Source organism: Rattus norvegicus, chromosome 15 (assembly GCF_021556685.1).
Source record: "Rattus norvegicus strain SHRSP/BbbUtx chromosome 15, alternate assembly SHRSP_T2T, whole genome shotgun sequence".
Lineage (NCBI taxonomy): Eukaryota > Metazoa > Chordata > Mammalia > Rodentia > Muridae > Rattus > Rattus norvegicus.
Genome location: NC_141548.1, coordinates 34,589,267 through 34,616,648, shown reverse-complemented (window position 1 = coordinate 34,616,648; position 27,382 = coordinate 34,589,267). Strand labels below are relative to the sequence as shown.

Sequence of the window (27,382 nt, the reverse complement as noted above, 5' to 3'; positions counted from 1 at the left end):
AAAGCAGCTGAAGCGTCTCTGTGAACTGGAAGGAAAGAAAAGAATTAAAATGCTTTATATAGGTAAATATGGACAGATACATATACATATACCGTAACGCTGGCCAGGCAGTCCATCATCTGTCTCAACAACTTCACAAGTATTCATGCGTGCTTACAAACATACATATATACCCCTATACATGTACATACAGACAAATAGATACATATATGTGGATAGATGGATGGGGCAGAGCCCCCCCCCCCAAGCCAATCCGTCTATCTAACTATATTTCTTTTCTATAGTCCTTTTATATTTTCTTTGACAAAAAAATTCTTTAGGAAATTATCTCAGATATAAAATGTTAGATACAGTGGGAGTTACAGAAAGATGTTGATACTAAGTTCAAAGCAGTGTTTCACTCTAATGTGCTCATTATAAGTTCTAAGCAACAGTGTTTTTCATGGTCTTGCCTTATAGTGCACACCTGTAGCTTCATCCTTAGACATAGATGTTTTTCCTTGAACACAAATTTGTCTCAAGCCTATTTGTCTTTACTATGATTGAAAGTTTACCATACTTATTTTTTTTTTTTTTTTGATTCTTTTTTTCGGAGCTGGGGACCGAACCCAGGGCCTTGCGCTTCCTAGGCAAGCGCTCTACCACTGAGCTAAATCCCCAACCCCACCATACTTCTTATTATGCAGTTTTTATTTACTATATGAGGAGTGGGCACATTCTGTTTTTCATTCTAAGTTTATCACACCTTTCTAGAAAAACAACTAATACCATCTCTTAAAACTTTGTTCATAAAATTGTTTGAATCAAATCGGGAATTCTACACAATCATTAATTCATCTAAACTGCATTAATCCATGAAAGCTCCTTTTTATATTGATCTGCAGGAAATCTAATCAATGGGGTGTGCTAATGACCAGGGATTATTATACTAATTTAATAATGACAGGAGAGGCATATCAGCTGCAAGAAGCAATCCTGAGATGAAGTCCCTTTGGGACCTTACCATGGAGCTCACCCATTGCAGACTATGCAAAAATAGTGGGCCACCTCCAGGAAGGCCACCTGCTAGCCTTAGCCTATCCTAATGACTCCCAACACATGTGGCTTCAGATTTTTACCATCCATTCCATATTTATACAAATGATTTTTAGAAATAATAATAGGGACTGGAGAGACGGCTCAGTGGTTAAGACCACCGACTGCTCTTCCAGAGGTCCTGAGTTCAATTCCCAGCAACCACATGGTGGCTCACAACCATCTGTAATGTGTTCCAATACCCTCTTCAGGTGTGTCTGAAGACAGTGACAATGTACTCATATACATAAAATAAATCTTTTTTTTTTCTTTTCTTTTTTTTTCCGGAGCTGGGGACCGAACCCAGGGCCTTGCGCTTGCTAGGCAAGCACTCTACCACTGAGCTAAATCCCCAACCCCAAATTTAATCTTTTTTTTTTTTTTTTTAAAAAAAAGAAAGAAATAATAATAGGAATACATTTTTAGTGGGGTCTTGGAGATTGAAAATAGGGCCCTGAGCATCCCAGACAAATAACTCTACTACTGAACTTTAGGCCAGCAGTACTGTTCCTTTTCATGTGTGTGTCTGTAGCTATGGGGGTGGGAGGATAATATGAGAATGAGAATGAGATTTGCCTGCTGAAGCCAGAAGAGAACATTGGATCTCCTTGACCAGGAGCTAGAGGCTGTTTTGATCCACTCTTTGTGGATGCTGGGAACTGAACTCATCTATTGCAATGCTCTTATCCACTGAGCCATCTCTCCAGTTCCAGAAATTTTTCCTCCTGGCAATGGAAAAAATACTTTAGTAAACATGTATTTTGTGGGTAAAATTTATACATAAACCACACAGTACTATCTTGCAATTTGAGAATTTTGCTGATTTCTTCATCTAGAACAGTGATCCATAAGCCATCATACAGTTGTTAGTCCTGTGTCTGTATCCTTCCTTTGTTTGGAGATCCATGTTCACTGTATAGTCCTGGCTCTCATGGAGCTTGATTTGTTAACCAGCCTTGCACTTCAGAGAAAAGCCTGTCACCACTTCCTGAGGGCTGAGATTAATGGCTTAAGCCCCTCTATTCTTACTACTTAGTTCACTACTTTACTTACGTGTGTGTATGAACATATTTCAGTTTGACCTGATTTAATACTAGTACTACAAGAATTTTACTTTAGTATAACTGTTTATTGTCTTAATCATTGTATAGCTTAATTATGATTTTAATAATATTGTACACGTACATAAAAGTGAAGTTTGCTTTCTCAACCAGTGTCAAGAAATATTTATCTTTTTAAAACATACTTCTTAGCCAGGTGGTGGTGGTAGATACTTTTAATCCCAGCACTCTGGAGGCAGAGGCAGGAAGATCTGTTTGATGTCAGCCTATTCTACAGAGCGAGTTCCAGGATATATATTATTTTATATATTAATTATACATATATATTGATGTATATATAATAATACATATTATGTGTTTTAGTGTTTGCCTGTGTGTATGTATCTTAGACACACATGCATCTGTTACCCATGTAGGTCAGAAGTTAGTGTTGGATCCCCTTGAACTGGAGTTACAGATGGTTATAAGCTACTATGTAGGTGTTAGGGACCAAACTTGGGTCTTCTTTAAGAACAGCAGATGCTCTTAATTACTGAGCTGTCTCTCTAGGCATAGTAAATGTTTCTGAAAAAGGACAAAATAGTAACTATGTTAGGTCTTTTGATATTTAGTTCAACTTTGCTACTATGGCCCTAAAGTAGCCGTAGACAATAAATGACTGATTTACAGGTGTGTTTTTTCTTTTTTTCCCCGGAGCTGGGGACCGAACCCAGGGCCTTGCATTTGCTAGGCAAGCGCTCTACCACTGAGCTAAATCCCCAACCCCTACAGGTCCTTTTTTAAAAATATTTATTTATTTATGAATATGAGCACACTGTAGCTGTCTTCAGACACCAGACCTCATTACAGGTGGTTGTGAGCCATCATGTGGTTGCTAGGAATTGAACTCAGGACTTCTGGAAGCATAGTCAGGGCTCTTAACCACTGAGCCATCTCCCCATCCCAGAAATTTTTTTTATAATACTTCCTATGCATAACTGTAGTTTTAGGTAGTTGGTTCTTTGTTTTAATGTCCTTTTGATTTCTTTATTTAAAACTTTATTATTATATATTAATTATACATTAGAGAGTTCATTCTAACAGTGTTGTATATGTGTAGCCTGTTTTGACCATATCCAACCCCATCATCCTTTCTTGTTTCCCATTCATTCCTGCTGTCCCCCTTCTTCTCATCTTTGATTAGACTTTGAGTGTGAATTTTGCTATGCAGACTAGATTGTAGACTTTCCTATTTTAATTTTCTCCCTCTTATTATCTCCTAGTGCTAGCTTGAACTCCTCTGATTCATGCTTTGTACATTTTAGACCAGTCTTTTACAGACACTGAGCTCCATCTGTTGGCTTTGACTTATTTCAGACAATTCCCTAGCAGGTAGTCCATGCTAGATTTTTTTGTTTTCTTGTAAGTGTTCATTGGTGTTTTGCTTGCATGTTTGTCTGTCTAAAGGTGTCAGAAGCTCTGGAACTAGAGATATGGACAGGTATGGGTTGTCATGTGAGTGCTGGGAATTAAAGTCCAGTCCTCTGGAAGACAAGTCAGTGCTCTTAAATGCTGCTGAGCCATGTCTCCAGCCCCCATGATTTAAACTTGTGTGATCCTTCTATCTCAGTGCTTCACTGATGATACTATAGGTCTTACTACCAAGTTGGTTAGGTTCTTTGATATGTGCATAGTTGGATTTTGTGTTTTGGTTATTGTTGGTGTAGAGGCTTGTAACAAAATACAAGGTGAAATCTAGCATGCCATCAGCAGTCCTCAGTCACAAGCTTGGTATGCACGATGTGTATTTCACAGAGTGTTTTACCCACAACTCCCAACCCGCCCGCGTGAATAAAGTAGCTGCAGTCTCACGTGTCGTAGTGCTGAAATCTAAAAACAAAAAATGTTTTCAGACATGAAGAGGAACATCGTCGTCGTGAAGAAGAAATGATCAGACACAGAGAACAGGAGGAACTGAGGCGACAGCAGGAGGGCTTTAAACCAAACTATATGGAAAATGTAAGTGAAATACCAGTTAGCCAGAATGATCGAAGGATTATATATCAGAGGCTGTGTATTTATAACTTTTTAGATTTTGGTTTTTTTAATAGTTTTTTTTCCTAATTTCTGAAGTTTTCATGGTTGTTAAACTGGTGGTTTTGTTAATGTCTTATAAGTAGTAGTAGTACATTTGTTTCTGAAGTCATATTCATAACTTATAAAATGGCTGTTATAGTTCTTCTGTTTTACTTGACTCATAAAAAAAGTACATGCTCTTCAGTAGAATACCTTGATACAAGCATCTGCTCTGCCTAATTTTTGTTTTATGTCTTTTTTTTTAAAGTTCCAGATATATATTTATATAGTGTCCAACTGTAAAACCTAAACATAGAAGTGAACCTTCTCATCTTGTACGTTACCTTTTCTCAATTATTTTGTACAAAATATCTAATTTTGTTGATCAATATGTTAATATTAACTGTGGAAGGCCCATGTTTGCAAAGCTCTTTTAAATGGATGTGTAGTGTCCTTTTATTGTTCCCTGATGTATTCCCATTAGTGTGATTCTGTAGGAGTTTCCCTCCACCTTTTCTTCTTCCTTTTCACACAGTGCACCATTATGTAGACTAGAGCAACTCATCCATTCGACTTTCTGTTTACAGGCTATTCAACACAGTTTTTATCCCTGAATTTTCTTCAAGGTAGTCTAGGTTTAAATTTTTTTTTTTTTTTAATTATTAAGTGTTGGTGGCTTGTTCCATGCTGTGTGTGGAGGTCAGAGGGGAACTTTGTAGTCCTTCTGTCAGACTCAGGTTTCCAGGCTTGCTCGGCGGATGACTTCTCTCTGGGTTCAGGACTTTGTTTTTGTTATTCCCCAATGATGGCTGTTCTATAAATACTTCAAAAATACCAAATTCTCCAAGTTCTTAATGATAATTAAGCAAGAGTTTGACTGTACACCTGAAAGAATACCAGCTATAGTCTTTATTCTGAAAAATAGTCACTGTTATTTTCTTCTATTGTCAAAAGCAATGATTCTTTTAGGAACTAAAACTTGTTAATACGTTTCTGAGGCTGAGAGTATCAAGCCTTTGGAGCTTTTTATTTCTTCTCTCATTCTTTTGTATCTGGAAATGGTTAGTTTTGTTTTTGTTTTGTTTTTAACTAGAACCTATAAACACATAGTAAAAAATCTTAACTGGTAATAACAAGAAAAAAATGTTTATCCTATTATCAACTGTATATGTTTTGGATGGAAATTATGTGGCATTTAAATTCTGTTGAAGAAATGCTCATAATTCTGTCACCAAGTTAACTGGTGAAGAAATTTTTAGGCCTTTTGAGAAATTTTTATTCATATAATTTGTAGCTTTACCTTTGGATACTAAGCATTTAACCATCTATTTTAAACTACATCTCAGTTTTGAACACGAATCTGTTGGATTTATCAATGTAGAGATACTGTATAATATAAAAGGAAGTGGAATTGAACATTTTCAGGCTAATATTGCTTTTCAGTCTTTAAGTAATAATCATATATAAGACATATATGATACATTTCTTACACAATTTACACTGAGGATTAAGAAGTATTACCTATTCTTTTTATTTACCTGAATATTTACTAAAAGACTTTCTCATGGGGTTGGGGATTTAGCTCAGCGGTAGAGCACTTGCCTAGGAAGCGCAAGGCCCTGGGTTCGGTCCCCAGCTCCGGAAAAAAAGAACCAAAAAAAAAAAAAAAAAAAATAAAGACTTTCTCATAGTAAAATAGGTAAATATTAACTTTCTTGGTATTTTTCCTGACATGAAGTATACATGTTTTATAATGAATATAATTATTTGTAGTATTCTTAATACTGTCATTGTAGTGGACTAGAAAGAAAGGATTAAGTAAAATATTTTATTTCTCAATTTAAAGAATCTTTATTTTTATTTTTGTTATTTTTTATAAACTCTCTATTAAATTTTATTTCATGTATGAGTATGCTGTAGCTGTCTTTAGACACACCACAAGAGGGCACCCGATCCCATTACAGATGGTTGTGAGCCACCATGTGGTTGCTGGGAATTGAACTCAGGACCTCTGGAAGAGCAGTCAGTGCTCTTAACCACTGAGCCATCTTTCCAGCTCAAGAAGAATCTTTTTATTTCTAATACTAGTTTATCATATCATAAATGCAGTTGTAGATTGTTTTTGAAATAATGGCATTTTTTGCTTAGTGAAAATTAACATTGATATTAATATGCCTATAGATATTAATGATGAATGACTGCTCTTTATTTTATTTTTCTACCATAGAATGTAATGTTAAGATGTTCTATGGCTTGGAAAACTTTTCATTTTAAAACTGAGTTATGAATTCATTGAATTTCCTATGGAAAAACTGTGTGTGTGAGTAGCGGTGGCTGTGAATGGATGTGGGTATCCAGGTGTGGAGTTCAGAGCCCAGCTTTTGGGAGCTGCCTTTTTCTTCTCATTGTGGCTTCCTAGGATGGAGCTTCAGTTGTCTGTGTTGCATAAAGTTCTACTCATGTCCTAGCCCTGTGAGATTTTGTTTTTTGTTTTGTTTTTTCATTTCAAGACAGGATTTCTCTAGTTCTGGCTCTCCTGAACTTCATTTTGTAGACCATGTTTTCTTCAAACTTACAGAGATCCTTCTGCCTCTGTCTCCCAAGTGCTGTAATCACAGAAAGGCATGCACCACTACTACTGTGTGGCTTGTTGTTGTTGTTGTTGTTGTTGTTGTTGTTGTTGTTTTAAAATGATAAAGAAAATAATCAGGTACACATCTTTGGGAGAGTGTATGGTGTATCCAGGTTAGTAATCCCTGGAACCGGGATGAATTGTCTGAAGGTTTGATTTGAACCTGATCTTTTGGCAGAGCTATAAGTGCTCAGCCTCTAAATTCATAAAAAACATCATTTTTCCTCAGGAAATGTTTAAGTTAAAATTTTATAACTATCTTGTGAACTTGGAGAATAAGATAAATTAGATATTTAAAATACTCAGGCTGGTTTTATTGGCTTTTGTAAAGTGAATTGTTTATTGTTTCACATGATTGTTTCACTAGAATAATATTTAGATACTTCTCAAGCTGTTAGAAAAAGTATGTTTTGCATGCTTAAAGCCACATAATAAAACATCTGTTTAGGCTATTAAATTATAGCCTGGGACTACTACCCTTTGTCATACTACCACATTTTAAAGATAAACAGATTTTTGAGAGGCCTTCTAGGTGGCTCAGTGTATCAAAGCACTTGCTGCCAAGCCTAAACACCTAAGTTCATTTGCTGGGATCTACTCTATGAAAGGATACAGAAGATTTCCAGAAGTTGTCCGCTGACCTCCACACACACACTCTGTATCATGGACAGGAAGTCACAGATTGTTGACCTGTCCAGGATGTGAACAGAGAGTAGAAAATATTGACTGTGGAAGCACGAGGCCTTGAGATTGATACATGGCCAGGCATATCTAATCTCACAGGATCGGCCATAGAAGGTAGACAGTGGAGACACGCAAAGACTGACCCCTTTTCAACCTTTTTGACCAGGTGAGTGAGCACCAGGTTCAGTGAGAGGCCTTGCCTCAAAAACCAAATTAGAGAAGGAATTGAGGAAGACACTCCCCCTGCCAACTCCTGTCCTTCATCTGGCTTCCCATGGCACACACGTTATTGAAGGGTTGAAAGTTTTCTAAGTACTTTGATATATACTTATATTCTAAGTCCTTTGATATATACTTATATTCTAAGTACTTTGGAACATTAGGTTTGCTGCCAGCTCAAGACTAGCCCATCTCAAAAACAAAAAACAAACAAACAAACAAAAAAACCAAAACAACAAAATCAAAACCCAAAAATAAAAGTAAAAAGTTGTTGATTAAAAGGAAAGAACCTCAGCAGCAACAGTGGCATTGGCTTCAAAGTCAGACAACCTTGATTAGAGTCTGAGGACGACACAGCAGTGTGGAACAGCTCTCAGGAGTTTTCCTTCCACATCCATGTACATAAAACACAAAGCACAAGTGTGTAGTGAGTGAATGCGCAAAGATGAGAAAATGGAAGAAAGGTACTAAAGACTAATTCTCATTTACTTCAATACTTGAATTATATTGAGTCATCAGTTAGAATATTTGTAATTTATTCTTAAATACTTACTTTGGAAGGCTGTACAGCCTCTATTTTCTGGAGAGCAGTCATTTTCATTATACTCAATGAGCTTGATCATTTAATAAGAATGGAATTAATACTTACAGGGAAATTCATAGGTTCTACTTCGACCTTATTAGTTTTTAAAGAATTGTTTTACGTATATGAATAATGTTTGCATGTACACTTGCATACAAAACAAGGGCATCAGAGCCCATTACATATGGTTGTGAGCCACTGTACAGTTGCTGGGAATTGAACTCAGGACCTCTATAAGAGCAGATAGTGCTCTTGTTGCTGAGCAGTCTCTCCAGCCCTGTTTGTTTTTTGAGATAGGATCTGACCTTGAATTCACAGAGATCCGCCAGCCTATACCTCTGGAGTGCTGGGATTAAAGGAACGTACACCATGTCTGTGGTTTAGAAGGTTTCAGTAGATGAGAAACGATAAGCACAAGGCCTTTAACTTTATAATGCTTACTGTTATTTATTCTAAGTAAACTAAATTCTAAAAGAAGTAGTAAACTAGTACTTTATTCATCTCAATAATTTTTTGTTAATGGGCAAAACACTGTTCATAGGAATATTGTGAGGCAGTTTTCACATTCTTTTACTTAGAAAGCGTGCCTTTGGAAAAAGTATTAGTTTTAAATCTTTTTTGAACTTTAAAATTAGAATATTTTTATGTCTTCTCTCTTTTTTCACTGTTCAGTTTAAAGGAACGAGTCTAATGGTAAGTTGGCTTTTCCCAATTAAGAGCCTAAGCAGGTTTCCTCGGTTAGTTTAAGGTGTTCCTGCCAGCTTGTCCTCCACTCATGGCTATACTTGAACAGCACCAAGTGCATGGATGGAGACCATGGAGTGTATATTTTATCTCTTCAGGAATAGTGTAGCATAGGATGAGGAACAGCACTGACTTTTTTTGACAGTCTTTAACAATTATTTTTGACATACATGTTTTTTAGAATTTCAGAGATAGAAATTTTAAGTTGTGAGTCTTAATTTATGCTTTAATTCTTCTTAGAAAATGTCAAATTCGTTAATAGCTGCTGTAATTATAAATTAAATGTGACAGTTTTCAATCTTGTAATATGTCTTACTTGGCTATCTTAAATATATATATATATACACACATATATATGTGTGTATATATGTGCATATGTATGTATATATTCAAATTTTTATCTTATTTCATGTATATGTGTGTTTTTCACCTACATGTATATATGTCTGCCTTGTGTCTATGGAGATCAGAAAATGCATCCAATCCCTTGGAACTGGAGTTACAGACAGTTGTGAGCTGCCATGTGGGTGCTAGGAATTGAACCCAGGTCCTCTGAAAGGCCTGCTTGTGTACCCAACCACTGAGCTACCTGTCTAGGACCCTATATATATATGTTTCTGTTTTGTTTTTCTATGCCTTCTCTCTCTCTCTCTCTCTCTCTCTCTCTCTCTCTCTCTCTCTCTCTCTCTCTCTCTTTCTTTCCTTTTTTTCAGACAGGGTTTCTCTGTGTAACCATCACTGTCCTGGTACTCATTCTGTAACCCAGGCTGGCCTCTGTCTACCAAGTACTAGGAGTAAAGGTGTGCACTACTACGGCCAGTGGTATTCTCCTTGGAATTTTTGATAAGTGCACATGATATACTTGGGAATAGTTTATAATGTGGCAATTATTAATTCAAGGTCTGTTCTTTTGTCAGTGGTCTTCCATTGACTCCTTCCTGTCAAGGCTGGAAACGTGGTTGAGGATGAAACTCAGCCTAAAGAGTCTTAATTTAACTTTAGTACAACTCGAGTTCATCCCATGTCGCACAAACTGGCAGGATGGTCTAGCCTTGTGATCCTAGTATTGGAGAGGTGGATGCAGCAGGGTCAGAAGGTCTAGGTTTCAAACTAGACCTACCTCTCACCTTCCTATTGGAAGGAGATCTCCCTACCTCTTCACCTTCTTATTGTTGGGAGTAAGAGTCTGACAAACCTTTGTTCCCAGTAAATACCTACATTTTATACCTAGAAAGAATTTTGTGTTTGTGTGATTAGATTAGATTCTGGCATGTATGCCTGGGCAGAGTGTTTTGCTAAACCAGTAGGTAACAGTAGTAGTTTATCCATAAACTAATGAAAAACCCTTAGATCCACCAATATTTTTAAATCAGTAGGTTTATGTTGGAGACACATGTTGTATTTTAAAATGTTGGAACTTATTAACTCTTTTTGAAGCTTAAGATGCACTTAAATGTGTTGAAATCATCATGGTCATAGTACAAGTTTTTAGTTGTAAATGAGCTTGGGGAAACATGGGAGAGAGTTGGGGATTCATACATAAAATTTAAATACTAGAGCATTCTGTATGAATAGTGCCTTGTGGATCTGGATGTCAGCCTTCCGTTGGTTGTTCACACTATATGCATGTAGGAGATACAGTCTCACGTTAATGGTACTGTTAGTTTTTAGTGACTTCATCTGGACCAGGGATCAGCAGACTAGAGAAGGCCTGCTCAATCTGCATGCCTTCTGTTTTTCTGATTAATTTTAAATCCATTTGTTAGATTTGTTAACCTTTGCTTTGCCTTACAGAGGCTAAGTTGACTAGTTGTAAACAATATAAGATACTATATCAAGAGTTTATGGCAGGGCTGGAGAGATGGCTCAGCAGTTAAGAGCACTGACTGCTCTTCCAGAGGTCCTGAGTTCAATTCCCAGCAACCACATGGTGGCTCACAACCATCTGTAATGGGATCTGATGCCCTCTTCTAGTGTGTCTGAAGACAGCTACAGTGTTCTTATATATAATAGATGAATAAATCTTTAAAAAAAAAAAGCTTATGGCAAGCAGAGACTAGAATATTTACTACTTGGCCCTGTTTGCTACTCCCTGATCTAGAATCAGTATGATAATTGGGGGAGTTTTAAAAAAGGGAGGGGGAGGGGCTGGGGATTTAGCTCAGTGGTAGAGCGCTTACCTAGGAAGCGCAAGGCCCTGGGTTCGGTCCCCAGCTCCGAAAAAAAAAAGAACCAAAAAAAAAAAAAAAAAAAAGGGGGGAGGGGGAACTCATTATCCAAACTCAACAGTTGGTAAATTACAATGCAAATTAATTAATTTATGTTTCCTTTCCAGTGTTTTTAGAGGCCCACTGAGCAGATCTGCTCATATCGTAAGATCCAAGGTTCCTGAGGAATCCAAATTAGGTTCATGATAGTCTTGTAAAAGTCAGAGCAAGAGTCAAAGAGACATCTGCTAAAGTGATGCTGCCCAGCAGGAGGCTTTACGGGTTTCCAGATGCTTTTCCTTCTGTTGATAGAGGTTTAAAGTGTATTCTCTCTAATGTTGCTTCCTCTTGATCAGTAGTGTCAACTTTGGTACGGTATTGATTTTGTGTCTTGGGGTATTGTTTTGCGTTACCTCCATGATTTAATTATACTTGATTTGCTCTGGTGTGACATGTACAGGCTCAAAGCAGAAGGTTTCGTAATGATAAAATCTCAGTAATTTGAGTTAGCAAAGAGAAATGACACCTATTGTATCTTACTAACAAGAGGGATTTGTGTATTTGAAACAGTTTGTGTATTTTTTAGACAAGCTCTAATTTTGTGCTTTCTACATGGCTCATTCGAATATTCTTTCTAAGTTATTGAACAAGTAATTTGATTGGAATAGAAAAAAATTTTTTTCCCAGAGAAGTGGAGGAGTCAAATAATTGAAGGTGTATTTTATAAGTAATTTACATGGCCTTTTCATTCTGTGGAGATAATTGAGGGAATTATACTCAAGGAAGTTTGTTTTAGAGCTTGATATGCCTTGCTGGTCAGCTCGTTGACATTTGGACATGCTGATAAAACCAAGTGAATGATGGAGGGGTGTTGCAGTGGTCACACTGAAGGTTTTATCTTTACCCAATTTTGGTTATTATTCTTTCACTTAATAGGTGTTTTCTATAAGCTAAGGACTTCTAAATATTAGGGTGGGTATGTTTTTTTAGGAACTGTTTTTTTTTTTTTTTTTTTAAAGACTTATTTATTTAATGTATATGGATACACTGTAGCTGTCTTCAGACACACCAGAAGAGGGCATCAGATCCCATTACAGATGGTTGTGAGCCACCATGTGGTTGCTGGGATTTGAACTCAGGACCTCTGGAAGAGCAGTTGGTGCTCTTAACCGCTGAGCCATCTCTCCAGCCCGTTTTTTTTTTTTTTTTTTTTTAATAGAAAAGAACAGGGAGTCTGGGTAATTCATTAGAATACCATCTGTAGTTTGGGGGATGTAATTGGAACAACTTAGACTCATGATTAGACAAAAACATTTGTCAAGCTGATATTCACTCATGTTATTGGGACTGTTCTTTAGCATTGTGATGATTAGAATACATTTGAATTGAAAGTCCTGGTAAGGGAATTGGTGAGATGGCTTAGCTGTTAAGAGCACTTGCTGCGGGGTTGGGGATTTAGCTCAGTGGTAGAGTGCTTGCCTAGGAAGCACAAGGCCCTGGGTTCGGTCCCCAGCTCCGAAAAAAAGACCCCCCTCCCCCCCCCAAAAAAAAAGAGCACTTGCTGCTTTTCCAGACCGGGGTTCAATTCCCACACCATACATTTGGCAGGCTTACTGCCTATTGTAATTCAGCTTCAAAGGATGTAGTGCCTTCTTCTGACCTTCAAGGGCACTGCATACTTGTGGTTCACAGAGATACATGGAGGTTAAAAATATATTCACATGCATAAAAATACTGGTTATTTTTATTTAGATACTTAATTCTTTAATTATATTGAAATACTCATTTTAATAATATTTAGTTGCAACCTTGCAAGTTTTCATATAAATTGGAGCAAATAAATACTGTTCTAAATTGGTTTTTTTTTTAAAGAGAGACAGACCGAGACAGAGACAGAGACAGAGACAGAGACAGAGACAGAGAGAGAGAGAGAGAGAGAGAGAGAGAGAGAGAGAGAGAGAGAGCACGATTGTGTGGTCCTGGCTCTCCTGAAACTGGTTATCTCTCCATGTAGACCAGGGGCTCCTTAACTCAGAGACCTCTGTACTATCACACCCGGCTATTAGTTTTTAAATAAAAGACATAAAATTGGCTTTGTTAGTAGAATCACAGTCAATCAAATAAGATTATAAACAGGTTTCTTTGCTCTATGATTAGTATGTCAATTTTTTTCTTAATAAATTTGATGGAAGTTTTGAGAATATCTTATATCTTATTCACCTTCTTATCAAGGGACAACTTGGTATTTCAGGAGTCTATAACCCAGATATATCCCCCTCCTCCCTCTTCCTGGAGTTGGTATGTTTAAGTCCCTACAAATTACATTCTAAGTTTTAAAGTGTTTTTGTTTACTGTTATGCTGAGTATTTAGGGGTCAGGATTTGTATATTTGTAATACAGTTATTTAGAAGCTAACAGAATGAAATAGCTGTGTGTGTGTTCTCCACCCACCTGCCATTGTTGTAGGTCATATGGGATTCAAGTTTATAACCCTAGTACTCTTAAAGAGTTAGGCAGGGGGATCTAAATTTGAGGCCACCATGGGTCGCTACATATGTTGAGCATTAAAAGAAAAATGTGTAAGTAGGTAGAAAATCTGAAAAAATTTTAAATGTACATTATTAAATATTGAGCCTTGGTATATTGTCTTAGACTGTGCATTGTTGGAAAAACACAGTGTGGCGCTGAGACTAGACTACTGGACTATTTTTATAAACTTCATAGTGAATACATAGGTTTTTTTCAATGTCAAATGACCAACTTTTTTTGTGCATGCTTGGTTGTTAGCAAATCTAACATTTTAATGGGCAGATTCTACACACTTTATAGGAAGACTGGTTTCTATTACAAGAACATTTTTCCATTTGGGGGGAAAAATTCCATGTTATTGCCTGTGCTCTGGGCATTTTTGGTACAGAGTGTTTATGCAGGGACGGACCTTTAAGAGATAGAGCTAAAATATTCTTGAGGTTTAGAGAATCAAGTCCTATGCTGGGAAGTGTTACTGAGAATTTAGTGTTTTCTAAAATCTTAACTGATAAAATTGGTTTATTATTCTGCTGTGTTGTAGGTATACCAATGCCTTTTCGTTTGAAATGGTAAGTTTAAATTTTTGGTTCATAATGGTAAGATCTTATTTTTAACAGATATGTACCTGTTTTGAGTAAATGGAGAAGAGAATCAGCATTGGAGAATAGAAGTGGCTGGGCTAAACATGGCTTTGGAACTGTCGTTGATACGTATAATTCGATAAACTTATAAACGTATCGATAAACGTATAAATCGATAGACTTAGTTTGTAAGTTTCAGTTAGTAACAGACTTGAAGAAGGCATATTTATGTTTAGCTTGTTACTTCTGTTTAGTGTAGAGCCATTTTGCAAGAACTCTTTTCCTTGGTGATTATATTTTGAAAATGTTTATAGGATCGCCTGTACCTAATATTTAAATGCTTTGTTGAGATCATGAAGCTATCTATGTATTACCTAGATATTAAAATTGTAAACTAAGCTTGATAAATGGGCATTTTACTTTTAACTGCTAGAGGTGTAAAACTTTGTGAACATACTCTACTGGTAATATGCTTAAATAAGATTGTTGTAATTATATTTGTTTTTTTCAAAGACTTCTTGAAAACTTTCAAACAGAATGCATTGCTTTTTGTCATATATCTTCTGTATTTTAAATCTCGTCACTTGGTTGTAAATCCAACCATATTTGATGTAAGCTGACTTCTTTTGCTATATTAGTACGTTTTCTGCATCGTCAACATTGACTCAGTTACAGACTTCTTTTGCAATTTCATATAACTGATTTTTATTTAGTAGTTGAGGTCTAAGCATTATACTAAAGGTGTTACTTTGAGCTGCGTATCAGCAGTGATGTCTCTGTTAGCACATCAGTGCTCCTGTGAAACTGTTGGTGCGATGTAAGCAGCAAAGGAACAGATAATGACCACTTCCTTTTTGATGTATGTGACGCTTCATAACTTTGGATCAGATGATGTGTTCTTGTCTTGCTTTCCTTTCTCCAGGGACCACTTTCAGATTGTCTCCTGCATTGTGATGTTTGCCTTTTTAGTTCATCGTTCATAGGTTTACCTGTCTAGTCATAGAGTTGCAGAGTGTCCATAAGAAAACATACCCGGTGATAGAGAGAGAGTAAAGGGGTGCCGACCTCCCTTCCCATTGGTGTTAGAAGGCTTTGTCACTGTCTAACAGTAGTGTTTCTCGTGTAGCTGATGCCACTGTTCATTCCTGTAGTAGTTTGGTATTATTAAGAAAAAAACTAAAGTAAACTAGAGGAGTAATTAAATATTACTGATACATTCTAGCAATTACAAGCATCTTTTCAGCAGCAAATGTCTGTAATCCCAGTAGGTAGGTTATGCTGAGACAGAAGGAGCAAGAGATTTAGTTAGAACACTACCTCAGGAAGCAAAGCAAAACCATTATTTTAAACTCTAGTCATTAATGAATGTCCTCTGGCAAATGCATTAAAAATATAATTTTCAACCCGATATATGCGTTTACATACAAATATTAGTTTATATACAATGTGTTCCCTTTTGTCTGCTATTACCTGTTAGATTCTATGTGCTTTGTATAATTCAGTCTCAGAAATACCATGAATTAAAAAACAACTATTTGCTGCATTTTATGATCTGAAAAATGTACTGTTGAGTGAAAGCCTTTGTGTCTTAAGTAATTTCCTGCCTTTTTTTTTTTTACTTTGATTTCTGATTGGGCAAATATGAATTATTTTGATATTTTTATGACTAATTTTTAAAGCATAAATTTAATAATTATTTATTAAAATGGAAACATGAAGCACTTATATTTTTGACTTTTTTTTTTTCTTCCGGAGCTGAGGATTGAACCCAGGGCCTTGCACTTGCTAGGCAAACGCTCGACCACTGAGCTAAATCCCCAACCCACACTTATATTTTTGGAGGCTAGTTATCCTATCCACGTGTTTTCTTTACTTTCTGATTTTCCCTCCTTTCGTCCTTCCCCTTTTTATTTAGTACCCTCCTACAGGTAGTTCTAGCAGTGCTGATTGGAAGGTGTGAGATTTCCATCATGTGTTATCGCCTGTGTCCACCCACCATCTCTCCAAGCGTGGCGTGTTTGATAGCACTTGGATGAGCCTGCATTGGCACACCATTACCAATTACAGCCAATAGTTTATGGTTCATTCTATGTGTTACAATTGAGAGAAGTTTCACAAATGTATAATGACATTCACCATTCTGGTGTTGGGCAGAGTATCTTTACACATGTACCTCTCCCCTGCCATAATCCTTTTCTCTGCTCTGGTAGCTTTCCCTCTGTATCCTTACAATCTGTTACTTGTAGTGTGCCCATGTTTTATTGTTCCTAGAATGTCATATTTAGAATAATAAAGTGTGTAGTTCCTTTTTTTTTTTTTTAAGATTTATTTATTTTATGTACAGCATTCTGCCTACATATGTGACTGCAGGCCAGAAGAGGGCACCAAATCTCATTACAGATGGTTGTGAGCCACCATGTTGTTGCTGGGAATTGAACTCAGGACCTCTGGAAGAGCAGTTGGTGCTCTTAACCGCTGAGCCATCTCTCCAGCCCCAGTGTGTAGTTTCTTTACATAGACACTTTTTATTTAAAGTTAAAGTTTTTTTTGCTTCTTTGAGAGATCATATTTTAGTGTTGAATAAATAATCTGTTTTCCTAGATTTACAGTAAATTATTTGAAGAAAATTTTATTGATTTCAAATTTTATTTACTGTTAGTTACCATTTGTGTTCAGATTTTGATTGGATAGTTTTCAGTTCCCTTGAGTAAATGCAAAGAGACGATTGTTGGACCATATGGTAAGATTTAAGTCATCAGCAGACTGTCTTTGACAGTTCATGCTACTTTCCACATCACCACTAACAGTGAGTGGCGGGTCCTCCTGTCCTTACAGCATTCAGTAGTGTCATTGACTGTTCCACTTCGGCTATTTGAATGCTTACTCTTTTATTGGTTTTTCTTTCTTCTCTTTCCTTTCTTTTTTCCTCCTCCTCTTTTTTCTCTTCTGTTTATTTTTATTTCATTTGTATGAATGTATTTGGCAGCATGTATATCTGTGTGTCATTCGTGTGCATGGGGCCTGGAGAGGCCAGAAGAGGGCATTGGATCTCTTGGAATTAGAATTCTAGATGGTCATGAGCCACCTGTGGGTGCTGGAAATTAAAACTGTGTCCTTGGCAAGAGCAATCAGTGCTTTTAACCACCAAGTCATATGTCTAGTCTCTTTAAAATTTCAATTCTGTAATTATATGTGATAGAAATTTTATTTAATGATGATAAAACTGAGGAATATATCCTGTAGTTCGAATGGGTAACATTTTAGAATACATGTATTCACATTGAAGGCAAGAAGTCCAGGTTAAATGCTGTAAATCATATTTCATCAGGTATTTACTCCTTCCCTAAATGGAGTTATGTTGTTTTGGATATTGCTTTCAATTAACTGAATTAAAAATAAAAATATACATTTAGTCAGGGTTCATGGTATGAGCCTGTAATCCCAGCATTTGTGGGACTGATGGTGGAGGCTTGCTTTTATGGGATGCTGATCTTTGCCAGAAAAGACTGGCTTGAAATGAAAGCTGGAAGAGAAAAGAAAGCAGCAACCTTTATAAGCCTTTTTTTTTTTTTTTAAATTGGTTATGTTGACAGCAGCCAGTTTCTGCAAAACCTTTCTTCCTATTTTGTTAATATCTTACATGGTGATGGTTTTGTGTTATTCTTTGTGCCTAGGAGTAGTAGTGTGTTTGCTAATATTTTTGTTCGTTAACAGTATTTAAATGTTTTTCATGGAAATTTGGTCATTTATCTAATTTTAGTACCCTGTTACATTTTCTTACAAAAGAACAGGAGAAAAGAGATGCTATGTGTGGGTCATAATAAGACTTATAAATATTAATTGATAAGGTTGAATCTATTTTTTTTTTAAGATTTATTTATGTATGTGAGTACATTGTAGCTGTCTTCAGACACACCAGAAGAGGGCATCAGATCCTATTACAGATGGTTGTGAGCTACCACGTGGTTGCTGGGAATTGAACTCAGGACTTCTAGAAGACCAGTCAGTGCTCTTAACCCCTGAACCATCTATCTAGCACCAAGGATGAATCTTTTTAACTGTAAAAACATGCTAGTTTTTTCTTTACAACTACATTGTTTGTGTATTTGAATACTTAAAAATGTTACAAGTTGATACCTAGACAGTTCTTAGAACGTTTAAGCGTCTAAGCGGCATTTAAGCGTTGTTGATCATGGCCAGTGAGACTGCTTTCAGAAAATAAAAAGTAAACTTTACTTGTGAGTTGCACATGATATGATTCTTTAAAATGACATTGCTGTAAAACAAAACACACCAGGCAAGCGATATGTTGATATGTTATGCTGCTAAGCCTAGTAACCTGCGTCTTATCCATGGATACTTGACGGAAGGAAGAATCATTTTCTTCAAGTCCCTTGTGTTTTATATAAACACATACTCTGTATGTGTATACACAATAATTGTAAGAAGCACAAGCATACAAGGCGAAATCATATTTTTGTCCTGAATATTGAAGGAAATATAGTATCAGATGCCACTAGTGGTACATTTACCGTGCTTTGGTATAGATTCATGTACACTGGTGTATCCTTTTTTTCCTTCATTATAATTTAATTGAAGAGGAATGTTTAGAACTTTAAAGAGTTCTCTAGGGTCTAGAGAGATGATTCGGCATTTAAGAGTATGAAATGCTCTTCCAGAATCTCTGAGTTTGGTTCCTGGCACCCATGTTAGTGGTTCAAAACCACCTGTAACTCCAGCTCTAGGTCTGATGCCTCCAGCTTAGCCACCCATCCCGACACTCAGGTCTGGGTACATATCATCAATGTAATGTACACATGATAAAAAATGAAAGAGGAGCTTGAGAGATGACTTAACAGTTAAGAGCATTGTGTGGTTTTGGAGGAGACCAGGATTTGATTCTCAGCATCCACATCCAATGTGTCCTTCACTTTTCAGTGGCTACCAGGCAAGCAGGTAGTGCGTAGATACACAGGACAGCAAAGTGTGTGCATGCACACAAACACACATATATGTAGTAGTAATAGATAAATATTCGCAAAAGAAAATTTTCAAGTGCGATTAGCAGCATATGTCTCTTCCATTACTTGAGAATTAAATTGGGATTCAAGGCCAGCCTTATCAAGATCCAGTGTAGCTCTTATAAGGTGAGATCCTATAGGTGAGATCTTTCCAAACAAAACAGAAAGATATACAACAACAAAAGCAATACGATGTCAATGTTTATGAAATCTAAATTCCTTTATTAAAATTTACTAAAAACCTGAAAGAGCATTTTAATTTTATTACTATTTGCCATGTTGCAAATTGCAGCGCATTAAAAATGCAATGACTGTAGAAATGGTGCTTCAGTGGCTGAGCGCCCTTGCTGCTAACTAACATCCTTATGGTGGCACCACCATCTGTGACATCCTCCTCTGGCCTTGTGGACATGTGCACACATACCACACACAAATAAAACATTTTATAAAAGAAACAAAGCTTTAAAAATGTCTACATTAGGAATAGCACTCTTATTATTTTACGTTTCAGTGTCTTAATGTTGAACTTTGTGAAGTAGGGGGATTGGTAAACTTGTCAACTTGTTTAATATTTTGCTATATCAAATAGTTAATCTTCCCATGTTTGATTTTTGTATCTCAAGAGTTGCAAATATATTCCTGAAGCCAAATGTGGTAGTGTACATCTTTATTCCATTACTTGGGAGGCAGATATAGGCAGATTCCCTGAATTTGAGGTCAGCTTGGTCTATACATCAAGTTCTCAGCTAGTCAGGGCTACACAGTGAGATTTTATATTACTTTCCCATGCAAAGTTATTTAAAAAAATTTTTCTTACATGAATAATACTTGAATGATAGTATCTTAGAAATGCTCTTGCTCTAAAACCTTTTGGTCTGCCTTTAACTTGGGATTGTACTTTTCACCATGAAAAAAATTTAAGCATCATTTAAATTATTAGAAAATTATTGCTTTTTAAATCAAATCATCTAATTGTTTGTCAGGCAGTCAGATATTAAAGTCCTAGGTAAAAATGTTACTGAGTGTTGAAACTGATTTGTTTACTATGTAACCCAATCAGATAGGAACTGTTTTTTTTAAATATCTTTTATAATGTAGTAGAAACACTCTGTGCCCTGTTTAGTTATTCAGGGTATTAATTAAATCTATTTAGGTGTTGATAAAAGTTTATAAAATTAGTCAGGTTTTGGTGCTTCATTCAGATAATTATATATTTTATATTAGATGTATGTCACTAATGTGGTAGTTCCTATTATTATATAGTGGTTCCAGTTTCTCTGATTTGTGTTAATACATGAGGATTTTCTCATGACCATTGTTTTTACCATATTGGAATGTCATGAATATCGACATGAAAATGCATGGTAAGATCTCAGTATTATAATTTAGTATTATAGCTTTTGTTGTTAAACAGAATTTTTTGTTATTTTACTATTTCTGAAAGGTCTTTGGATATTCTAAGTAACACTTCATAAACTGCTACCCTGGACTATGCTTCTGTGTTTGGTTTTGGAAAACAGTTGTACTTTGCTGCTTTTGTCATTTGTTCATTTATAATTCTTCTATGGAACTCTACAGTTTTTACAAGTTCGCTTCAGTTACTTTGTTTTTACTGTTGGCACTGTTGAAGAACGGAAGTATCTTGGAATTTTAAGAGTTTTATTAGCAGAATTTTTGTAAGACAACTTAGTCATTTTCTCTTTGAACAAATTGTTTACTACCTCTGTATTTGTTTTATCTTCTGCTGCAGGGGAATAGCTGTAGAGATAGACTGGTGCCCAGGTGGTAACCTGCCTACCATCCACTCACAAGGCCACAGAACCAATGATCAAAGCCAGGCATTGCAGCCAGACATGGTTGTATAAGCCTCCAATTCCATTCTTAGGGACTATGTCCTGGGCCCATTTCGGAAATTTGTTGTCCTTCTAGCCTACTTCATCAGCTTGAGGTTCAATGAAAGGATTCTGCCTCCAAATAAAAAGCTGGGTCTGGCACAGTGGTGAGTGCTTTAATCCCAAGCACTCAGGAAAAGACAGTCTGATTGCTATGAGTTTGAGGCCAGCCAAGGTTACACGTTACATAGAAAATTCCAGGCCAGCCAAGGTCTCAAAAGCATGGTGGAAGGCGAGTTTGCACTCCAGTAATCCTGACACTCAGGAGAATTTTTATGAGTTTGAGTCCAGTATGTTCTGCATAACAAGTTCTAGGACAGCTGGGTTTAAACAGTGAAATTGTACCCTTATTCCCCAAATAAAAACTGGAAAGGGATTGAAGAAGTAAACCCAGCATTGACCTTGGTTCACCATGTGCCAGAGTTTTGCATATAACACAGGTGCTCATGCACATACACAAAGATTCTGCCCAACAGGGTTTTATCTGCTTTAAAACTCAAGTTTTTATTATAGTTTTATTTTACTGGATGGAAATCTTGAAACTTGTGAGAGGGGGGAGGGGGAGAGGGAGAGGGAGAGAGAGAGAGAGAGAGAGAGAGAGAGAGAGAGAGAGAGAGAGAGAGAGAGTGTGTGTGTGTGTGTTTGTGTGTGTTTGTGTGTGTTTGTGCACGTACATGAGTCTGCACGAATTAATTTCCATAACACATGTCCAGGTACCTGCAGGGACCAGAAAAGGGTTTCATTTTCCCTAGCAGTTGTGAGCCACCCAATTGTGTGCTCAGAAATGAAACGTGGGTCTTTTTGCAAGAACAATAATTGCTCTTTAAGTGTCATGAACCACCTCTCTAGGTAGTATCAAAATGATTTTTTCATTTTAGGTTTCTTTTTCTTAGAATTTAGGTGTCTTTGTGAGTACATGCCATTATGTTCAGGTAGGTACCTTGGAGGCTTGGGGCCATGAGGTCCCTCAGTACTAGAATTAGAGGTGGTAATGAGCTGCCAGGTATGGGGGTGCTGGGAACTGAACTTAGGTCCTCTGGAAGGGCAACAGTTGCTTTTAATTATGAGCCAGTTTTCTATCCCCTATTAAAAGTCTGTTGGGATGTTGGTTATAGTTTTTTCTGTTGTGTGTTTTCAGCCTACACTATAATAATACTTACAGTAAAGTAATAGTTATGGTCAAGAAAATGTTATCCTTCTTTCTAATTTAAAATATATTAAAGGCTCAGCTCTCGCCTGTCCTCTTGAAACTCTGAGTTTGATTTCTAACATCATTAAAAGAAGTTCCTGGGGTTGGCACACAGTTGCAAATTGTTTAACTTGTAGATAATTGATACTCTGGAGTCTCTCTTTCAGGTAATAAAATCACTGTGTTATATAAGCTTTGATTCCTTTGCGTTTTAGTAGAAGTATCTAGAAAGTAACAGCTGGAAGACATGAGAAGGAAACTTAATAATTAAATGCTTAAAATGTTTTCCATATGATGCTTGGTTGGTTATCATTTTGATCTTATGATTTTCTTTTTTTCGTTTTGAGAACAGGATCTCAAATAGACCTACCTGACTTGCCTGTACCTCACAGAGATAACCTGTCTCCCTCTGCCTCGTGGGTGTGCTGGGATGAAAGACATGCTCTACATGTCCAGCTTTAGTCTTAACATTTTGATGTGCTAATGATAGTATTTATTAATAAGCAAATTTTATGAGAAGGCAAAAAATACTTCTAGGAAAGTTAAAAAATAGCTTTTATGAAGATGTTGTGTTTGTATTTTCTAAATAATGTGATAAAACATTTATTTTGTTTGAATTATAACTTTGTTCATTTTACATTGCTTTTATTACTGTTCCACTAAAATATGTATTTCCTTTGACTAACTGGGCATACCTATGCAAGGGGATCCAGCCATGGACTCTGTGCTTGGCAGACAGAACTGCTCTACTGTTAAACACTGCTGATGTCTTTGAAGAAATCACTTATTAATGCCATGCGTTCTTTTCATTGGAGCATTTCATGGCCTTGGTTTTGTATGGTACTTTCTTCAGTGTTCTATCATGAAATAACTATTTAGTTTACTAAAACTTGATTTTATGAAAAATAATTTGTGTTTCATTCAGCTGTGGATTGACTTGAAACATTCATTAATAATTTTATCTCAGTGCTTTTCATGATTTGGACGCTTAGTGCATTGTTCAGGTAGTGTTGTAAATTCATTATTACTGAGTAATTTCACACAGATTTCATTGGTTTAATTTTGAAGTGGTAGTAAATGATTCCTATGAAGTCGCTGCTGTCATGGAATTTCACAAGGTGTTAATTTATATGACCTGCCTCTTGTGTTATAATTAACTTCTACAGCGCATCGTTTCAGAACTTGGCAAATGAGAATTTATTTATGTTTTAAGTAACACGACTGCTTATTTAATAGAAAGCAATATTACATAAAACTTTTAATAATCCCTTGTGTCTACTGAAGACTTAGGCTGTATCTGTAGATCATACATAGGTGGAGTTAGACCTGTCAGTTAAGTAGAAATGCAAGACTCATTTGTTAGTTTTATATAATGAAAACCGTCTGTAACTTTTAAGACTTTAGTACCTTGGAATCTATATATATTGACATTAATAATTAATTCTGGGTTTTTCTTTGATAAAAGGTCTAGGCAAGTTTCTTTGGAATACCAGCATTACTGAATAATGGAACATAGTTTGGTTCATTTGGAGTCTAGTCTTCAAGTGTAACCTGGGTATTCTAAGCACTTAATGTGTATTAGTGTTGGCCGCTTGAAAGGTTTGTTGTTGTTTTGTTTTTGTTTTTCCTTTTTGTTTCCTCTTCTAGTAGTCTTAAGTAAATATTGTTGGAAAATTTCAGAATTTTTAATGGAAAGTGATATCCCAACTCACTCTTTTTTGTTTGATTTTAGATGGGAAATGGCAAATCATAAGATCGATAGGTTGACTCTGACAACTATGTTTACTTACAGAGAGAACAGGAAATGAGAATGGGTGATATGGGTCCCCGTGGAGCAATAAACATGGGAGGTAGGGATTTGAAGCAAAAGACTTACTTGTAATTCTTTTGGGGACTGTATGTTGTTTTTGGTATCTGTATGCTGAGAAACTAAGACATGCAAACAGTTATGAAGGTGTTATCTTTTATATTTAATAACTGCAATAAAATGTATCTTAGGAAGAATATTTTACAAGAAAATCACATGGTTTGATACAGTCAGTGAAAGAAACCTCTAAACTAGGTCTTTATGCATGGCGCGACCAGTTTAATCATTGTGAGTTATAAATACAGTTCTGTCATACTGCAAAAATCACATTTTACCTCTGATACTAATAGTTTGAGTTGTGTTTTTAAGTGATTTTAGAATTTCTATTTTAAGTTTGTTTTTTGTTTGTTTTTATTTGAGGTTTAGACTTTTTATTTATATTACAGTATATTTCAAATGTTTTCCTTGGTTGCAGTATTTAGTACTGAAGTTTTTATTCAAAACTCTTCAGTAGCTTGTTGAGGAAATGTGATGTCTTTAGAGGAGTTGTAAAAATGTTAAGAAAGTAATTACATTAAAATTCATTATCGTATAGTGAAATAGTGTTGTGAACCGAGGAGAAAATATGTGGACTATCATGGCTATTATTAATAAATTTACAATTTGAAGTGGCATATGTTAATCAGTGGCCAATAATGACTTATTTTCTATATATTCACTGTTATATTAAATTGTCCCACAGAAACTTCTCATGAAATTAACATCTGTATAATTCAACTGTACATGCTGTTTGAATAACTACACTATCAGAATAGACAGTCTCCACACATCTCATATGTTCTTAAAATACTTAGAATATTAGATAAAACTTGTTTAAGTAGTGTGTCCATGGTTATTTTCTGTGGCTAACTATTAAAAATTCTTGAACTTTCAGTTATTTTAGTCAGATAATCTAGTGTATTACTGGTTTTTTGGTCATTTGCCTTTGCAACCAATGTGTACAGACTTTCGCATTTATGGCATGCAAAGGCAGCATGAAACTGTGGACCCAACTGTGCAGGTAGTGTGTAGACATGTGGGGTCATTAGTGTAAGCAGATTTGTATAAAATGGTGATATGGCTCTGTATTTTTTCATAATAGCTTTTGGGTAATATATAAGGCAATAAATATAGTTTCAAGGACGGTTAGAGGAAGATTCAATTAAGTATCAAAGATAATTATAATTATTTTCATTAACCTCAGAATCAAACTTTGTTTTGTTTTGTTTTTCGGAGCTGAGGACCGAACCCAGGGCCTTACGCTTGCTAGGCAAGCGCTCTACCACTGAGCCTAAATCCCCAACCCTAGAATCAAACCTTGAAATGTAAAATTTAATCTATTTCTAATAGTGCCCAGAGATCTGGAAACATTTTTTCAATTGATTAAAACCTTTTTTTTTTTTTTTTTAATGATTTATTTCATGTATGTGGGTACACTGTAGCTGTCTTCAGACACACCCAGAAGAGGGCATCAGATCCCATTACAGATGGTTGTGAGCCACCACATGGTTGCTGGGAATTGAACTCAGGACCTCTGGAAGAACAGCCAATGTCCTAAACCACTGAGCCATCTCTCCAGCTTCTGATTAAAACCTTTATGAGGAGAATCTGCTTTTGAATTCCTTAATTCAGGAAAAATTTAGAATTTTATAATTTTCATTGGAAAACTAGTCTGTTAGCATTTTCTCTTGGTCCTTTTCTTTAATATTTATTGTTAAACTATATCTCGACGGTTTATTCCAGTTGTCAGCCTCTGTTGAATTTATGAGTTGGTAAAACTGTTGTAGCCCCTCAAGCTTTGTTAATCAGCCTAGAGTTGTAGGTTGTGCTCAGTGGTTGTTCTCAAGGCCCTGTATTCCCAAGAACATGTGTCCTGTTGATGGCAGCATCATTTTTTGATGTATATCAGTGGATCTATCAGATACATTTCTTAGGTCTGTACAGGCAGAAGATGTAAGAATGAAAATAAGGTTCCACATCACTGATAATTGGGGGTATTATTTTACACATTCTGATTTATATTATTAACGGTCTAAGTTATGTACTATTATAAGGAAGGGAACTTGCCATGATGGCTCATAACTATAATTCTGTCATGGGAGAGAGATGAGCAGCAGAGTATGTGACAGCTGACAGCAAGTCACCCTAGACTACAAACAAAACCTTCTCACCCAATTCACCTTCCTTTTAAAAGTAGTGAGAAGAAAACAGTACCTCTTTTCTTCTTCAGGAAATCTTAGCTAAGAGGGCTTGTAGATGTCACCGTCCACCTTTTGTTTCTATTATATATGTTTAAAGCCATATTGAGGAAGTAGACGTTGTAAGCTTAAAGTATTGATTATTTAGAAAGAATAGGTTGGGATTAAGGAAATTATTCTTTCCCTTAAAATTGCTTGTTTCTTGAATCAGAGTTTAAGTAGCAGAGCAGTGGTGCGATGGATTGCTGGGGAGTGCGACTCCCTTTGCTGCCCTCAGCCTTGGTTGGCATTGTGGTTGCTGAGCTGCAGCAGTCATTGTTCTGTGGCCCTCAGAGCACCCCAGTGCTTTATATGTCTATTTTAGAAGTCCAACTCTGAACATAAGTAAGTAGAGAGATCTCTAAATTGGCATCAGTTTTTGAGTGGATTTTTATGATTAAAAGGTACATATACTTTTTTTTAAACAATCAAATTGTTTATTTGAGACTACCATATGTTTACAGTACAGCTCAGATAATAAATATTGTAACATGACAATTTGATGACCGAATTAGAATCATGATTATCTCCCTTTCTAGAATTTTACTTTTTAGAAGTAGTCACGGAAATGATTTTATCTGTTTGGATGTAACTGTGTTTTAAAACATAGTTTTATCCTTGTATTTTGGGGTTTTTTGTTTGTTTAGATTATATATTTTAATATAAAATTGAAAACCATTCTTTGATAAGTTTTTAAAGTATTTAGTACTCATATAAAAGTCAAGGAATTAGTTTACAGCTATCTTAGAGTAATTCTTAAGACTTTTGTTTTTATATGATATTTTTAGCACTGACTTTAAGGAAAAACAAGTGTGATTTTTGAGTGCC

The 27,382-nt window shown here is 36.0% G+C and overlaps 1 protein-coding gene across 3 annotated transcripts in view; it reads left to right on the top strand.

Annotated features, from left to right (window-relative positions):
- Pspc1 (paraspeckle component 1) overlaps positions 1 to 27,382 on the top strand; it is an 83,519-nt gene that overhangs the window by 28,972 nt on the left and 27,165 nt on the right. For 2 of the 3 annotated variants that reach the window (XR_015638016.1, NM_001025672.2), the window contains exons 6-7: positions 4,028 to 4,133; positions 24,264 to 24,321. Coding sequence is in view for 1 of the 3 variants with exons in the window: in NM_001025672.2 (NP_001020843.1) it covers positions 4,028 to 4,133; positions 24,264 to 24,321 (164 nt within the window). In the remaining 2 variants the exon portion in view is untranslated. The remainder of the gene's footprint in view (positions 1 to 4,027; positions 4,134 to 24,263; positions 24,322 to 27,382) is intronic. The other variant, XR_015638017.1, reaches the window with a different exon arrangement.